General features: G+C 38.3%; 1 protein-coding gene across 4 annotated transcripts in view; it reads right to left on the reverse strand.

The window, feature by feature from the left end:
- LOC121955431 (regulator of G protein signaling 6) overlaps window positions 1–17,839 on the reverse strand; it is a 128,138-nt gene that overhangs the window by 86,949 nt on the left and 23,350 nt on the right. For 3 of the 4 annotated variants that reach the window (XM_088089659.1, XM_088089658.1, XM_042503388.2), the window contains one exon: window positions 10,597–10,924. In XM_088089659.1, coding sequence (XP_087945785.1) covers window positions 10,597–10,803 — 207 coding nt within the window. In that variant the 5' untranslated portion in view covers window positions 10,804–10,924. Of the gene's footprint in view, window positions 1–10,596; window positions 10,925–13,674; window positions 13,705–13,822; window positions 14,084–17,839 lie in introns of those variants that run through there. The other variant, XM_088089657.1, reaches the window with a different exon arrangement.

Here is a 17,839-nt window from a genome sequence, read left to right on the forward strand (position 1 = left end):
CCTTGTGCAGCCTGCATTTCATGTTAACACTTAACAATACAATTAATAAATCAAGTTGAAATAGCGAAATTAAATCACACTGAATTGTTTTTATTGCTGCACAGACCACTTAAGAATTGTCCTCTATACAATTATACACCGATGGTTCTTACATAAATTCTTATTTTCTGGCTATTTAAGCACATCAGAAGATTGCTTTACTCTAAAGGGGAACCCTTGATTTTCTCTGTATGTTTGTGTGTAAATTCTTGCAGCCATGGCAGCCAAACTAAAGCATTTTGCCTCTGAAGGTCTTCAAAGTCACCCTGTAGACTTCAAAGGATGAGCAGCTGACATGAAAAACAATATGCACCTAAAAGAAAATATGTATTAACACACAAAGATTCCCTATATCCCCCTCAGGACTACTTTGAAGTGTTCTGGACTTTTCTCGGGGCATTTGCAACATGAAAACAGCAGAATAAACACACACTGGCCAGCCGGTGAGAACTGAGTCCACAACAACAAAAAAATCTTGCTTAAGCTCTGCCTCTCTGCAAAGACAGCCATAAAAAAAAAAAAAAAAAATCACAGATTTGCAGTTTGAATCTTCAAGTTGCAACACTGAAGTTTAGGTAAATACACGTCGGCTGTTTTTTAGACAGAAACTCTCATATCAAAATCTGCAGAAAACATAAGAAATCTGCACTGCCTCTGATATCTGTGTACAATAAATGCCCTTTTATAATATAATTATAATTCTATATTTAGTGCTAAAGTCTCTAGTTTGTTTAGGTTATCTCAAAACATCATTGCTGCAAGAGGAGATAAAAATGTCAAGCAACAAATGCAACTGGAGAACTAGAATTGATGTTTCTATGGACTTTATTGATCCAATGTAGACCATTAGCTGTGGACCTAATGGATGAATGATTGACACGTGATCAATCTTTTCTCCAGGGGTTTTCAGTATCAGGTTTGAGACTGAAATAGTAAGATTCATCAGATTTCTTAAATTTTGTTGGCAACTTTGTAAAATTCAGATTTAATTCACTGTATTGGCAAATATATATGAATCTCTAGTATCAAATAGTAAACTGAAATAGGTGTTTCTGGGTGTAATAACAAGAATAACTCTCCTGTAGCTTTTGAGCACATTTATCGCTCATTATCCCTAAATAAAAGTGTAGTGGATCAAACAACATACGAATGATCTCTTCAGCTTACTGATTTCGGGGTTAAAACTGTGGGTGGTAGTGGAGCAAAGGCCAGAGTGTCACTGAAATCAAAGGTTAATACAAGAGGAGCAGAAATGTGCTCAAAAAAGTTTCCTGGCAATCTGCCTGAAGAACTAAATTGAGATATACCTCTGTTCACCAACATCCCCTGAGGATGTTTTTGCCTCATGCTCTCTCTTTTGTCGATGTGTTTAAAATGTAAAATGCATGCCCTATTTCTTTGGGTTTTCTTTTTTGCTTTGATGTATTTAAGAAAGCCCTCTGTAACACTGTAGCCAAGGGACGCCAGATGAAAAATAGCTTGTGTATTTATTCATTTGTCCTGTCCCTTCTTAAATACACTAAATACTAAACACTTTTAAATGTCATTTTTGCAAATAAAATCTGAACCACATTTGAAGCTGATTTGAAAAAAAGGATTCTAAAAGGATTTTTATAGACACAAAAATCAGATTTTAAAGTCTTTTTTGTGTTTTGCTGAAATGGTCAAACGGGACATGACAGAAGTTAACTCTTAGGTTGCTGATGTTTTCTTTACTATATAGCATCTCTGGAATGCTATGAAAGAGACTTACTTAATTTTGCCTGGACGCTAATGTTAGGGGTTGTGCAGTAAATCTGACACTGATTGTCTTCTGTGATTATTTGTCAATTTCTCCTTGTTGAAAACCATTACTGTTGTTATAAGCCTCCATTTGTCATGTTTTATGTGCTGGAAAGCTGCATCACCAGGGAAGCTGTAGTTTCTAACACCACGTCGTTGCCACAGTAACCCACGCTGATATAGATCGGTATTGTCTGGACGCACAAATCCATTCTGATCACTCGCATATAACAATGCAGAGAGTAGTTCTTAGGCATCCAGTTTGAGAAATACATTTGCCTGCAGTCTGAACACAGCCTTTGGGGCTATCCTTACTAAAACCTGCTTTTTATCCAAACTTTTAAATTAAATCAACTCATTTTTATACTTCAGCAGCCATGTGCTGTGCTGAAACAACAATTCATGTCTTCAAACAAACAAAGCCATAGCTAACTCTGTCTTAGTGCTTAAAATATTTAGTTTTTAGATGAATGTTGTTAAATTGATTTTTGTACAAAGCATCGGACTTCAACACCTGAGACCACTGTTTCTGTCACGTCTACTACATCGACTGCTGTTAAACATGAAGGCAATCTATCCCTAACTCTCACAATACTATGACCATAACCTACAAAATCTAATAATCTCAACCAGATTAACCAATTGCATGATTTAACTTTACCACGGGAGTGACAGGTCATTCCCGTGGTAAAGTCAGAAAATATTGAAACAAATTGTTTTTTTTAAAGCTCACGGTAGTTGTTTTAGCAGAGACAAACAAATAGGGCTTGCTGGTAAACTTGGATGAATGAACATTCAAATAAATCCTGCCTCTCACAACACACTGGCACAAATAATGTTAATTGTGGCACCAAATGCAAAAACACTCTGCTGAGAGGGACCTTTAAGGCACTCAGGTTTTTGCAGCGGTGAACTCCTGCTGTGAGGGCAGCATCCGACAACCATCTCACTGTTGCTCTCTAACCCCCGAACTCTCTTTCAGGGCACGTTCCAGCAGCTCAGAGGAATATGGGAACAGGTATCTGTATAAACAGCTTGTTAAGTAAACAGGGCTGCAGTTCAACAGCTGCTATTGTAGGACTGGAGAGACCCGAGGATAATGAAAAAAGGTGCAATATGCTGGGATACACACACGACTGTGTACACACACAACCACACACACTCGCGCAGCAGCTCACACAAATACTCTGCATCCTATTTTGCCACCCTTTTTCTTTAATGCACACACGCGCACACACACACACACACAGTTTCTGAGCAGATGCTGGCTGACAGGTTTGAATTCATGCTGGTGAAATGGTGAGTCAGCGCCCTCCACTCTTGTCAACAGCATCGAATCTCACCCTAATATCACCCTCCGTGTGTGTGTGTGTGTGTGTGTGTGTGTGTGTGTGTGTGTGTGTGTGTGTGTGAATGTGGGCGTTGGAAGTTGAAAATGAAAAATGTAATCTTGTGGGAAGGGTCTGATACACACAATCATGTATTGTATGTTTAGGCTGTATAGATGTATGACACATACAGTTTTCCCTTATCTTAGATAGACACAATAGAATAGAATAGAACTACACTGAATAGAATGTGTGGAATAGAGTACGATAGAATGGACTAAAATAAAAGAGAAATGAGTATAGCAGATGAGAATGAGACATAATGAAAAAAAATAAAATATGACAGAACAGAGTATGACAGAACAGAATAAGACAAAAATAAAATACTATGACATAAAACAGAATAGAATATGGTAGAATACAATAGAATAACACACAGTAGAACAGAGTATGACAGAAAAGATAAAGACTGAAATAGAATAACACAGAACAGAAAAGAGCAGAATGGAATACGACAAAAATAGAATAACATAGACAAGAACAGGGCATGATAGAATAGAATACGGCAAAACAGAATAACAAAGAACAGAAGAGATTGTAATAAAAAGAATAACATTAAATAAAACATAATGAAAAAGATTAGATTAGGGTAAGATAGAATAGACTAAAATAAAAAATAATTGAGTACAATAGAACAAGAGTGAGATGTAATAAAATAGAATAACAGAACAAAAAAGAGTGGAATAGAATAGAATAGAATAGAATAGAATAGAATAGAATAGAATAGAATAGAATATAGTGGACTAGAATGAGACAAAATAAAATAGAATGAGACAAAATATTAATAACAAAGGACAAAATAGAATATGATAGAAAGGCATAACACAGAACAGAATACAGTAGAATTTATTACGACAAAAATAAAACAACATAGAACAGAAGTGAGAATGATAGAATGGAATAAGACAAAATGAAATAAAATAACAGAGGACAGAACAGAATATTATTAAATAGAATAACACCAAACAAGTAGAATAGAGTAAGATACAATAAAACATACTATGACAGAATACAATAAGATAATTGTGTATGATCAAATAAATTAGGACAAAATGAAATAGCATGAGACAGAAGAAAAGAGATAGAAAAAGAATATTAGACTAGAATGTTAGAACTAAGCAAACACAAGACAGACAGATACAACCACGAAAATAATGAAAGGAAGGATGAAGAAGATGAGGAGGAGGCAGAAGAAAGTTGTACACCACTGTTATAGCAGATGATTGGCTCTCTGTGGGCCAGAGGCTTCACCTCTCGTCCTAATTACTGTTCAAGCACTGATCCATCAGCTCTCATGCTCCATTTTTCTTTAACCCTCTAATCACCAACACTGACCCTGCATCAGCTAAAAGTCAGAGCTTAAAATGCTCTAAAAAAAAATAAAAAAATAAATGTTTATCTTTTCAAAAACAGATGGTTTTCATGTGGAGGCTGATACTTTGTGTTGCAAATGTTTGTAAACTGTGAAAGGGCGGATGATTGATGATTCATCCAAAAAGACTAATGGGATTGCAATCCAGGACATACATATTTCATAAGAAAGAAATCCCTCATGTAATTGCAAATGCTGTGAATCAGTAGCTCAGCAGATGGGCAAGTATTGTTTTTGTACAAAGAGGGAGAATTTTGAGTATTTTCATGTAACTTTTGGAATAAGTAACACCAAATTTTATTATGGTATCACCATAGTAAGTGTTTAAGGGCTCTGCTTTAAGTGTATAGTTGTCAGTGCACTATAGTAGGTGCATGCAACTTATCAGACAGAGCGCTTTTTGCAGATATCAAAGTGCAAGCTGCACTGCACTGCCTTTTCTGTTAAAGCATTTTTTTCTCTTTTATTAAAGGCCGCTTGGTGTGTCTTTTCGTTGTTGATGATGCTGGCAACCCACAGAACAGCAGCACTCATGTAACATGCTAACAGTGGATCGGCAACGTGGAACATTTTTTGCGGACATTAGATGTCAAAATTCAGCCAGAGACTGTGTCGTATCAACTCGCTATGAGCTGTAAATTTACCACCTCACAGTAGAAGAAGGAATATAGTTTCCTCTCTTCTCTCCTCCTCTATACTTCCATCTAGGGACCAAAACATTCCCATAAGTACACTGCACAGCACACTAACAGAAAAAAAACTTCTCTACTTGAAGGAGTCTCAGTTGACTCAGGGGTCTTTGACTGATGAGTTAAATCTCCGACTTTCAAGGGGCAGCCTGAAACAAAACCAAACTTTTCATTCTTTTAAGGGCCCCCCTGACATTGGGACCAGAGTAATAAGTCCTAGTTTTCCCAAACTACGACCCCCTGTGTGCAGAACACTTGCAAAATGAGAGACACCAAGTAATGCAATTTTGCAGCGTGCAATTTTGCAGCGTGCAATACGCTTCACTCTCATTTAAAGCATCATCTGTAATTCCAGATACGGCCGACATTAGTTCACAATGAACAGCAGTGACACCTCAGATAACCTAAGCATTTTTCATTTTTCCAGTCAAAGATCAAACACATTTTACTGTGACATTTGAAACACTTGCCTACAGTAAAACCCATCTGACACATGTCAGATGTCATTGTGTGTTTATTTTCTGTTTCCTGTACTGTATTCTGTTCGGCCGTGTTGTTGTTATCCTGCCGGATGTGGACGTCTTCTCCTGACAGCTCCCAGTGAGCTGCTACTGCTCGTTTGCACTGGAACAGTCTGGACAGTCTGTCTTTTCTAAGTGTGAATAACCACCAGGTATGTCTCTCTTATAAACCACTGGATCGCAGTTTATATTGTCATCTATATTATACGGTTATGTAATCACTTTGATTGGTATTATATACACTTAAATAGAGTTTTTTGATACCGTGGCAGGTGGTGAATATGACATCAGTTCCAGATGTGCAGCAGCAGCCTCGCCAGCTACATAAATTAATCTAATAATCTGAGTGACAATAACAGCTTTAAAAATGTAATTAAAGTTATGAAACACAGTCAATGTTCCTAAAAAGATTTGTTATCATGTTTCTGAGTTTTTGTTTCTTTAGAAATGCAGCGTCTCCTGAGTGAGCGACAGATTAACGTCAGTCTGACTATGATTTATTCATGCCAAAATCCTACACAATGACCAGACCAGATACATTTAACACAGTAAATTGTGTCCACTAAAGATTTTTTTCGCCTGAAGTGACTGTACTTCTCTTTAAAACCTACAAGTTATATAACATCATATTCCAACTGCTGTTTCACTGATATTCACCTGAAATAACCTATTTACTGTGTGTAGCAGCCATGTGTTTGCAGATGCGCTGAGATCTCTGGCTGAGTTAGGTGCAGTAACTTCCATCTGCTCCTCTGATTCAGACTTCATCTTTCCCCACGTCTTTCTTTCTCCTCTCTCCTGCACTACTTTCCACAATTCCCTCTAGTTTATTTTTTTCCCTCCGTGTCTTTCGTTCTCTCTACCCAATTTCCCTTTTACACTCTGTCTTTTGCTCCCTAAACCCCCGTCTCCAGCCTGCATCAGGGACTCATTTATCAAACCCGACAGTGTCTGATGGTGTCTTGCAATTCCTGCTGTGCCTCCAGCCTCTCTCAACAGATACAAATTTTCAGAGCCCGATATACTACTGCTCTATAGTGAGTTCACCAGCAGCATAAATGCTCCAGTTATCGATACATTTAAATTATCCCTTTCAATTTCTCCATCTATATATTCTTTTCATTGCCAGATAGATCATTGCTGTCCATTGAAAGCAGTGTTAAACTTTACGCACTTATGTGGCTTCATTTATCTCTAATGCTCAGTCTGGTGAATAAACTGTCGACAACAAAGGTCAGTGAATGTTTATGTCAGACACATTAAATCACACTGCAAAAATCAATACACCAAGTTCCCTAACTGCAACCTTTACCTAAACCTAACTGGAACCGTAGCCTGAGTATTACAGATGAAACTGTATGAAAATTTCATATCATGATTATAGTTACCAAAATGATGAAAGTTATCATGTTTAATCATGCTGTTGCTAAAATGTGCCCAAAACTACTGATACTTACACTGAAATCACTTCACTTTTGTGTTGGAAAACGCAAATAAAATTAGCAGCACTGTTTGTTTTCATAAACAAAATTATAACATAGCCAATACCTTATGTGAAAATATGAAAACCGTATCAAATGTGCCTTAACATTAAAGATAGCCTGTCTTTGAAATGCTTGCTCAAGTGTCTGTGTCACTGTAGATGAGGACGAGGGACCAGTAGCATCACACTGGGTTTGCCTGCTGCACATTATTCTGTAAACAAGTAAATAGCAAAACAAAGCCACGCTGCATGCCCTGCGCTCCTGGAGACTAAGCTGTTGATGACGTTTACCTCAAGTGTTTCAAAGCTTGATAATCAAACACAGACTTAAATACCATTAAAATTTGAGGTGGTAATAATAACCTTGAACATTTATCAGATTTATTGTGAAATCAGTAACAATTTCACCCAAAGCTAGAACCAACTCTAGACTCCTAAACAACCCTTCAAATAAATGAGAATTGCCCTGAATGTCTGCACTTTCCAAAGGTGTCCTAAAATTATAAATGGCTCTAACAAAGATAGATATAGAAAAAGCACAGACACTCAGAGAACAACACACACAGCTCACATTTGGAAAAACTACATTCAATTTTGTAGTTTTGCAATGCTACATTTTCTTTTATAAATATGCAAAAAGCGAATTTACTCTAGTCCAGTGATTTGGATTCAACTTTGACTTAGACATTGACTTAAAAGGTACATATTATACTTATTTTCTGTTACATATTCAATTTTACAATACCAGGTGTCTGTCTTAGGTATGACCAAAGTTTTAAATAATGTGGTAAATGTATGTAAAAGTAATCCTTATGGGCAAAAACCTCAGGTTCCTGAATACTGTTTTCCCAAGAAAAGCTGTCATCGGCTCATGACAGATTTATACGGTAATCTGCCCCAGGCTGAAAGAGTGTAAGTGTTTTCTCTTTATGTAGACAGCACTGCTACATGTAGCTACATGCTAATGTCAGGGAAACATGTAATCTTGGTAGCTAATGTTGTTCATCTCACCCTGATTGATCGTATTCCTGCTGATCAATGTCAGATTCTAAAGATTTCGGTTTAGACACTTTTATTGGTGATTTTTCACAGTAGAAAGTGCCACTATACCCCCTTCTAGTCATTTCCTGGCTGCAGTAACAGTGCAGATGCCAAAGACATAGAAACGCTGACCAATCAGTGCAGACTGGACTTTATGGAAGGAGCGCTTAAAAAAAAAAAAAAAAAAGCACTAAAACAGAGCGTTTCAGACAAAGAGTGAATGCAGGTGTTCCAGCACAGACAGTATGAGGGGAATAAAGTATTTTTGAACATTAAAGCATGTTAACATGTTCTGCTAGAAAAACAAATAATGAATACAAACATGAAAATTAGCACAATAGGTCCTCTTTAAGTTTTGCTTTGCATTGCTGCAGCACAAATCCCCTCAGGAGGCTCTACCTAAGGCTGCTCTGTCTTTATTGTGCTGTGGATGCTGTCGCTGTTTTGCATCCTAAACAGTGGGCTCCTAAAAATTCATTCGACTTCATCAACATGCTATAAAATGTGAATTAAGCACACACTGAGATATTTCTCATCTGTATGAATTTGCCTGTCTGCGATTGCAGAGCGATGGCATCTCTCTCCAAATGTTTTTTTGACGTTCTGTTATTAACTATCAATCAGTGTCTCATCTCATCTTTCCTGCACAAAGTGTATTTTTGTAGTCATGACTCACAGGGCATCAGTGCAAACCCTGACTCTCTCTCTCACAGCTCATCTATCATGATAAAACACTGCAGGGGGGGATGATGTCTATATTCATATGTCCCTGCATTCATTTGCAGGCACAGATCAAGATTGCCTTTGGAATACATTCATTTCTTGACTTTTATTCAGTTGCAGATATGCAATGCATTCTATATTGATTCCCTATGAAGAAACAATATAGTCTTATTTAAAATGAGGTCAAAGGTCAGGGTCAGCCTCAAACAGCAGGCTCTTAGCCGGAGGGTTGCTAACCACACAGGAACCAAATCCCAGTCCTGTCCTTCCTATCTTCCTTCCTGGCAGCTAATGAGCCAGACCTTCTGTCCACCTGAGACCAGAGCTGGCTCAGGTAGCGTCGCGTGAACCACTGCTGTTGTTCATCCTCTCATGTAATGGGTAACACAAATATCTGATCAATCCCACTGCTTGTCACAAAGCGATTCTGCCGCTTGCTTCTTAAACCACTCTCTACAAAAAATGTATGAGGTTGGCCTTCACTGATCAAGAGAAACATGTTGTCAGCTTTGTTTTTAATCCATCTTTCACTACTTACACCATCTGTTGAGAAATTTCAGATTCAGCTCAGTTTTCTCCAGAACAACATCAACAGTGTGGCTCCCTCCCTGTTTTGTGCTGTAAGACAATCTAGCAGAAATGACCCAACAGCTCAAACTGATGGATGAGAAGCTCATACTGGTAACAGTGCCAAATGTAAACATTAATGGCGTCCTCCTCAGCTGAGCTGTAACGTTAGCTCAATGATGCTAGGTGAGCTAGCAGTAAATGCACGTTTTCCTCTTTGTTGTGATACAGTTTGTGGGTGTAGTTTGGTAAAAAGAAAATTGTTCCTAAATGAAACTGCTCACAACAAGGTCTGTGTATTATCTTTAGTAAATGGGTACTGATATCTGGAAAGAGACATTGCTGTTGAGTTTTTCAAATGTACTTTTGGCGCTTTCAGCACCACAAGAGTGCCACCTGCTCCCATTATATTAGACAGAAGACAAACATCTCTACAGCCGATATCTCCAACTCACACCGAAACAATATATATTTATAAGTAGCATTATGGGTAAGAGGTGGAATATATTTCTATTATTTGGGGTTGAATTGTCCCTTAAAGTTAAACATTTATCTGTGAATTTGCACAGTACCATGAAATATCCATGGTGACATTTTAGCTGAAAAAGGACACACACACACACAAATCACTATCCAATGGTACCATCGTTTGAAAAGGAAAGGAGAGAACACTACACAAGAGCACTTTGAAAGGACTTTGCCTGACTGTGCTTTTAACCATGAGTCTGAAGGACCGACAACAAATTTACCTCTTCAAAAGTAAAACCTTGGACTCAGATAATCATGTCATTGTAGCCATTTAAACTCTCTTCCCAAATTCTGTTTAAAAAAACATAAAGTAAAAATGACTGAAAAACTGCAGGTCACTGAGGCCAATAATAATCGAGGCTCACACTGAACTCCCAGCAGCCAGATGACATCCCAAACTTCCAACCATCCATCACTTTAAAAAACAGAGTTTAAAAGAACAACACTTAGTTTTTGCGCCTACCTTTCTGTAGACAATCATGTTAGGGGAGTCATCGTCCGGGTCCACGCTACTCATGGACCTCATGGACAGCAGAGGTCGGCTCGGGGTCGTCCGGACACTCTCCTTCGGTTCCTCGGACCCTTCATCAGCCTCCGTCGTCTCCACACTGCTCGGCTGCTCCTCCTCCTCCTCCTGCTGCTGCTGCTGCTGCTGAAGTGCCTCAGCCATCTCTTCAGGCTCCCGGTCAGTCCTCTTCTCCTGTGTTAAGTTATTCTCTCTTCTTTATCTGTGGCAGTCTTTCTCTTCCTCCTTCTTTATGTCCTTTCTCGCTCACAGTGTCTGGAAGTTGCTGTAGGCAGAGAGAGAGAGATGGATTAAACAGAACAACTCACCACTGGGCTCCAGCCTCCCATCTCTGCCTTTTTTCTTGCCTTCTGTCAGCAAGGACAGGATGGATGAAATAAAGGCATCACAAATTCTCCTCGTTTTCTCTGTTATCTCGTGTCTGCAAACCCTCCTGCTACACTGTCACCTGAGATTGAAGTTACAGAAGAATAGAGGACATCATGTTTAAGTTTTGCTCTTTTTCTCCCCATGCGGCTTTTCTTCATCTCAATAATTTATGAGACATTAGAAGAAACATTGCAAGCTTATTTGCCATCATAGACCGTGATATTAGAACTTGTTTTACAAAAAAAAGAGCAGGAATGCACTTATTTACTCAACTTTTTACAATGACTGATGTTTTTAAAGGTAGATGAAAATAAGATAAAAATGTCTCTTTGTTCGGTTAAAATTATATATGGCATTATGTACTTTTCAGAATCTTTTTTTCTTATTTTTCATTTCAAAACATATTTTTAATGGTCTAATTTAGTTAGTTTTTTTTCTCATTCAGGCAGAAGGAATTTTTCAAATCTTTCGGCCTTTTTCTTCCTCCCTGCACATACATCTGTACATTATCATTTGTGTTATTTTAAACTGTAAAAATCCACAACTTAAAGCCATAATGACACAGACTAAAGTAAAAGCACACAGAAAGCATAAATTGTTCAAATAAAATTCTCACAGTGCCAAAATAAAACAGCAGATATAGTCAGTCACTTTCTGTAACTGCTTGTCCTCGTAAGGGTCGCAGGGGGGCTGGAGCCAATCCCAGCTGTCATCGGGCGGAAGGCGAGATACACCCTGGACAGGTCGCCAGACCATCACAGGGCCGACACATATAGACAGAAAACCATACACGCTCACAGTCACACCTAAGGGCAATTTAGAGCCACCAATCAACCGTAATCAACAGTAGATATACTTTCTTTGTACTTTCTTTCCACATTTCTGAAAACGAAAGTATAAAATCACAGAGTGAAACACCAGGGGCGCGTTCAATCTGAAAACGCTGTGCACTGTGCATTTTACAGGCTGACCATTGCGTTTCCTCAAAACAGAGCAATGGGTGTTAAGGTACGTCTTATCTTGTTTGGTGAGTGTGTCAGAGGCGTCAGCCAATCAGCTACATACATAAACTAATGTCTGGTAAATCTGTACTTTTTGTACATACAACTTTTGTTTTTATTTCACTCTTTCTTTGGCTATGTAACGTTCTAATGTTTGTCATGCCAATAATGCCCCTTTGAATTTAGTTAAATTAAACCCACCTGTGTTAAAAGGCAATCCAGTGTGTAGGATTTATGGGGATATATTGGCAGATATGGAAATGTAATAGGTAAATCATCTTAAGTGTATATTCACTCAAAAATAAGAATCGTTGTGCTTTTGTTGACTGAGAATCAGCTGTTTATATCTACATAGGGAGCGGTACCTTCTTTATGGAGACTGCAATGTTGCACCACCATGTTCCTATAGTAGCCAAAGAACAGACAAATCAAACATTGGCTCTAGATTCGACCATCTGCGTTTTCACGTCGGCCGCCGTAGTTTGCAGCCCCTAACTTATGACCAGCTTTGAGAAAAACACAATTTTTTTTTATTTTTATTTGAAAATGCTTTTTTCAGTGTTCAATACTTTAAATCACCAGGTCCGTCCTTTTTGGGAAGAAGCTGACCTCTGCGGATAAATCAGGCCCCAGTATGACCCTCTTGGACAATGAACATTTTAATGAGGAAAAGTTTTTAGCTGGTTGCAATCTGCAATCTACACCACTGGATTCCAAAAAAATCCCTTTAAATCTTAGACTTAAAGGGAAGACTTGGCTATGTTTTGTCGGGCGCATAGTGCACACCCACACACACACACACACACACGACTGGCATCCCATAACTCAGGCCTGTCTGCTCTTTTCCGATGGTCGGAGAGCTGTCAAAATATTGATGCTTGTGGACAGATGAGCTGAGACAAAGGGAGAAGAACAACAACAGAGGAGGAGAGAGGAGTATAGAGAGAGGAAAAGAGAAGAAAAGGCAGTATGGAAGAAGAAGAGAGTAAAATGAGAAAACACGGGAAAAAAAGATGATCCAACAGATCTGTTCCTCCTCCTAACTCTATCTCTCTACATGCCTCCATATCTCTCTCCTTGTCAGACTGAACTAGCATCACTGTCCCCGCGTATTACATCCCAACCATAACTGGGACCAGTTCTCTCTCTATTTAGCTCGTCTTAAATGAAAGCCGAAATTGCTTTTCACTTCCTCATCATAGCACATTCATCTCCAGCCAGCTGGTTTCCTTACTGGCTGAATACAACACCACAAATGAGCAAGAGAAGGTTGTGCTAGGGAAAAAACATATTGAAAATTTAGGTTAGTTTCTTACTTACCTAAACTCTGAATGCAAACCACGCAAAGGAAATTTAGGTCTTATCCAGTATCAGCATTGTTAAAGTTTACAGGTTGCAAAGGTCTTTTTTCTTGCAGTTTGTTGGAGTTGCTTTGAAAATTACAGTTTTTCTCCATTGTGTACACACAAAAAATGAATTATGCACACAATTCTGAAAACCTGGAGCTTTTTTGTTAACAACAAGACTCCAAACTGTTAAACTTAACAGAAGAAAGAAAGCACAACTTCAACGTTTTAACACAAATAAAAATTCCTGATCACATCTTGCAAAACTCTGAGCACAACATCTTGAAACATTTGTTTACCTGAAAAACACTGGCCTCATGTGACCTCTGCTGTGATGGGAGAAAAAGCAGCAAAGACAATAAAAAGTAAGGCATATGAAAAAACATTTCTTTTGCAGTCAGTTCAATCAGCTGAAAATTTTTATGTATCACAAATATTTGCTGTTACCTTTTTGCATTTGTGCACTGATTTACATCAGCAAAAAGACAAACTAAACATTTGCTTACTTAACTGTAGTGTTTCTCATTTTAAAAAAACAAATCCTCCTCCCCACCCTCACAAATGAAGCCTGCTCTCTTGTTTGCAGGCAGGTTAAAGTAGCAAATCAACACACTCGCAGTGAAAAGCTGCAGTGCAAGGTGGCCAAAACATTGATATGTGGAGGACAGAGGGCTCTGCACACTTCCTGGACCTTCATCTGGCAAATGTTTGACAAAAAGGACCTCAGACCACGCCTGCCCTCTGCCATGCAAGTGCTCATGGGAAATGCAGTTCACATTTGTAGCTCCCACGTCACGGGACATTCTGATGATGCAAACTCATTAAAACAACAATAACAACAACAGAGGATACATTTATTTAAAAAAAAAGCAACCAGGAAACAAAAATTCAAGAAAGTTCAACACTAACAATCTAGAAAGTCGTCATAAAGTCAAGTATAAGCTACACAAACCCAGTAAAGTCGGTTTAATATCATAATAAAGTGTTTTTTTGGCTGGCAAGTCACCTGCTGGGGTACCCCAGAGGAACATTAGCTGCTGGTTTGCTGATTTATAATCTGATTAATCTGTGTTCATATATGTATCTAATGCTGAGCATAAACGGGCTTTAAGAGGTGAAGGTAGACAGATTTTGTTACCTTTGTTACTAACTTCATATGTGTCATACAGAAATGAGAGTAATATTCATTCTCTTCTCAAAAAGCAAATAAGCTGGCATGTTTCTGCCCAAATTTTGTAAGACTGGCATTACCTCTAAAGCTCAAAACTTAACATTTGTATCTCATTTGTTTCATCTGAGCACAAACAGTGATGACAGAACAAAAACAATTTGGGAAGTTAAAGGAAGTTGCAAATTTGCCAGCAAGACAATGTGAATGATCACATTTTCAAAAAATATTAACTATTCCTTTAAATTGCATATTTCCCCCGCCTGCAAACACATAATCCTGGCTATTCCTGACACTGTTATTATTTGAGTTACAGTTGTTGCACATGACTAAATCAATATTGAACTTTTGGATGCAAACACAATCCGTTCCACTTTTCAGAGCTGACTTCTAATGTTGGCTGGATGTGAACTCATTGCTCATTTCTGTGTGGATGCACATTGTTGTTTGTGCGAGTGCATGTGTGTCTTTTCTATTGGCACAGGCATTTAGCTCCATGTCAACTGGCTCTTTGGATCAATACTCTCATCAGCCAGCTGTTTGTGCAAAGCTGTGAGAGAACATTCAAACAGAGCGTGCATGTTTGAGCCTCAGAGGGCTGCTGAGTGTAAAGACGAGAACATGTGTTAAAAATCCAAATGGGAGAGGAGTATGATGCTTTTCAGAATCGATGGCTTTCAGCCTGCTGTCTTCATTATCGGCACACCATCTGCTTAACAGGTATTCCAGCTCAGAATGAATAGAAATGCCTGAATTGTTGCCCAGTAACGTTTAAGTTCACAGTCCCATGCTCCATCCTGCTCCTGGATTCACATGTAGCCCCACTGGCCTGAGATCAATATCTCTAAAGTGATTTGACTTTGACTTTTGATTTTGCATATAAATGAAATGTTCGGGTTGAATAGACTTGTCTGATCGGCCTTAATCACAACGTGATTTAGTGATTCAGAGGAGCGTCTCATCCTCTCTGTTTGAGATTCTGTAGTCGTCCTAACTGCTTCGATAAAATCACAAAGTCAGGTGTTGTCACCTTGACAGAGAAATGCAAACACATCCGATGTAATATCTAATCTGTCTTTCTAAAAATAGATGAACATGAGGATGCATAAAGATCCTAGTTGCTCACTGATACCGGGTGGTGAAAAGGCTAACAGGAATATAAAGCAATCACAGTGAAACAAATCCAATCAGTACGAAAGAAAGAAAAAAAGAACCTCTGGGGCTGAAAAATAAAACTGAAGTCAACACTGAAGTGTCGAAAACTGCAATTCTTTGAACAGTCACTTGAGGCTGACTTCGCATTCGAGTCATTCCTTATAGATCCCCATGTTAAAATGACCAACTTAACGGCAGAAATAAACACTTTTACAGCCTGGTACGACTGTACAGGAGGTACATTTTTATACATCTCATCTGTTCTCATCTAAATTTTATTAAGGCTTAAAGTTACGAATAATTAAGAGCACGAGAGTAACCGGCACAAAAATTTAGGGTTATACCTTAATCACTTATTACTCAATGTAATACTTCTTCATTAGTAAAGCGCAATAAGGACAAAAGGGGAATTATACTCTGAAAGCCAACTAGTTTGCTTCAAGTGGTATGATTTCCCACAAAAGGTAATGCACCCAAATTCTGGAGACGTGTGATCAGAACTGTATGAACTTTGAGTGAATTTTCTTCCTAAATCTACTTTATTTGCCTAAACCTTAACTGTAACTTTACGTTGATTATGCAATACATCACCTACATTATATCATTCGTGGGGCGCTGGGGGATATCATACGAAACACTATACGAGGATACCTTAACAAACTAGTTCATCAAGTGATGACTAAAAAAACATTTCTTCCTTTGAGATTATTATTCTTAATTAACCTTATTACGCTCCTTCCTTCTCATGACTCACTGTGATGACAGGATGCAGATGCAGAGCTAGACTTCTCACTGTTAACACTCTGCTATCATTTCCCGTCCACAGTGCTGCACGCACCCAGTTTTCTTCAGCACCCGTCCTCTACACTCCAGGCGAGACTGGATGAGGATGTGTGGACGTTTTACACTGACAGGTGGTTGTAAAATAAAGGACACCATTAGTCCAGCAAGTAGCCATCCTTTCTGCCCGGGGGGGCATAATGATAAAGACTTTGCTGCCAAAAAGGGAACAACCAAAAGCAATCCAGTCCAGCAAAGTCTGAAAGATTACCATTCACACCTACAGGTAATTTAAAGTGACCAGTTAACCTCACGTGCATGTCTTTGGACTGCGGGGACTGACAATCCAGGAAACATTCACACTGCCACAGGGAATACATGCAAACTCCACACAGAAGGCCAGTGGATTCAAACCTGCAACAGCACTGACCACTTTACCACCATGCCACCCAGACACGTCATTTTGTTTGACTGATTAAACTATGTTACATGATTTGGGTAGCGCTAAAACAACATCAGTTCCGTGTCACATTTATTCTAATATTGACAAAATTAAGTCGAAGGGAAACTTGGATTTTTTTGCTTTGCACAGATCGAGTGCATTTTAGAAAAACTCAACCAAATTGGCAAACAAAATGTTGGCCTTGTACGTGTCTGCAAACCACAGATATGCTTTTATACATTTCATATGTTTATGTGTGTGTATGTTGCTATGTTGAAAACCCAAACTGTTGCAGGAAAGTTGAAGGCGCTCTATTTAATGTACACTAAATAATGTATTGGGTGGCTTACACTGTATGCTGGAGCAACAAGTACTTAGTACTTAGGTACTGTACTTAAATACAAATTTGAGGATTTTGTAATTTTTACTTAAGTCTGTTCTTTTCATGCCACTTTATACTTTTACTTTACTAGATTTCAGAGGGAAATATTGTACTTTTTACCTCACTGTATTTGTCAGACAACATTAGTTACTGGTCACTTAACAGATTCAGATTTTGCATTCAAAAAGAAAAATAAGAAAAGTTTATAAAATATGATATTTTCTTATAAATTAAACAGTTTACACAAGTACAACTGAAATGATTAGCTGATGGATCAATTAGCCGACTGACAGAAAATTTGTCTGCAACTATTGTTGTTTGTATTGCAGTCATAGTATAATTTATTTATTGATTTATTTTTGTATTGAGCACTTTTAATACTAATTAATTACATTTTCCCGATTATAATTACTAACATTTACTGAAGTAAAATCTTCCATACAGGACGTTTACTTGTAACAGAGTATTTTCACAGTGCGGTATTTGTACTGACTACCTCCTTTACTTCCATTGGAGGGTGTCCCTATACTTTCAATC

The sequence above is a fragment of the Plectropomus leopardus genome, chromosome 16 (genome assembly GCF_026936395.1).
Source record: "Plectropomus leopardus strain MGB_pleo_1.0 chromosome 16, ASM2693639v1, whole genome shotgun sequence".
In the NCBI taxonomy this organism is placed as follows: domain Eukaryota; kingdom Metazoa; phylum Chordata; class Actinopteri; order Perciformes; family Serranidae; genus Plectropomus; species Plectropomus leopardus.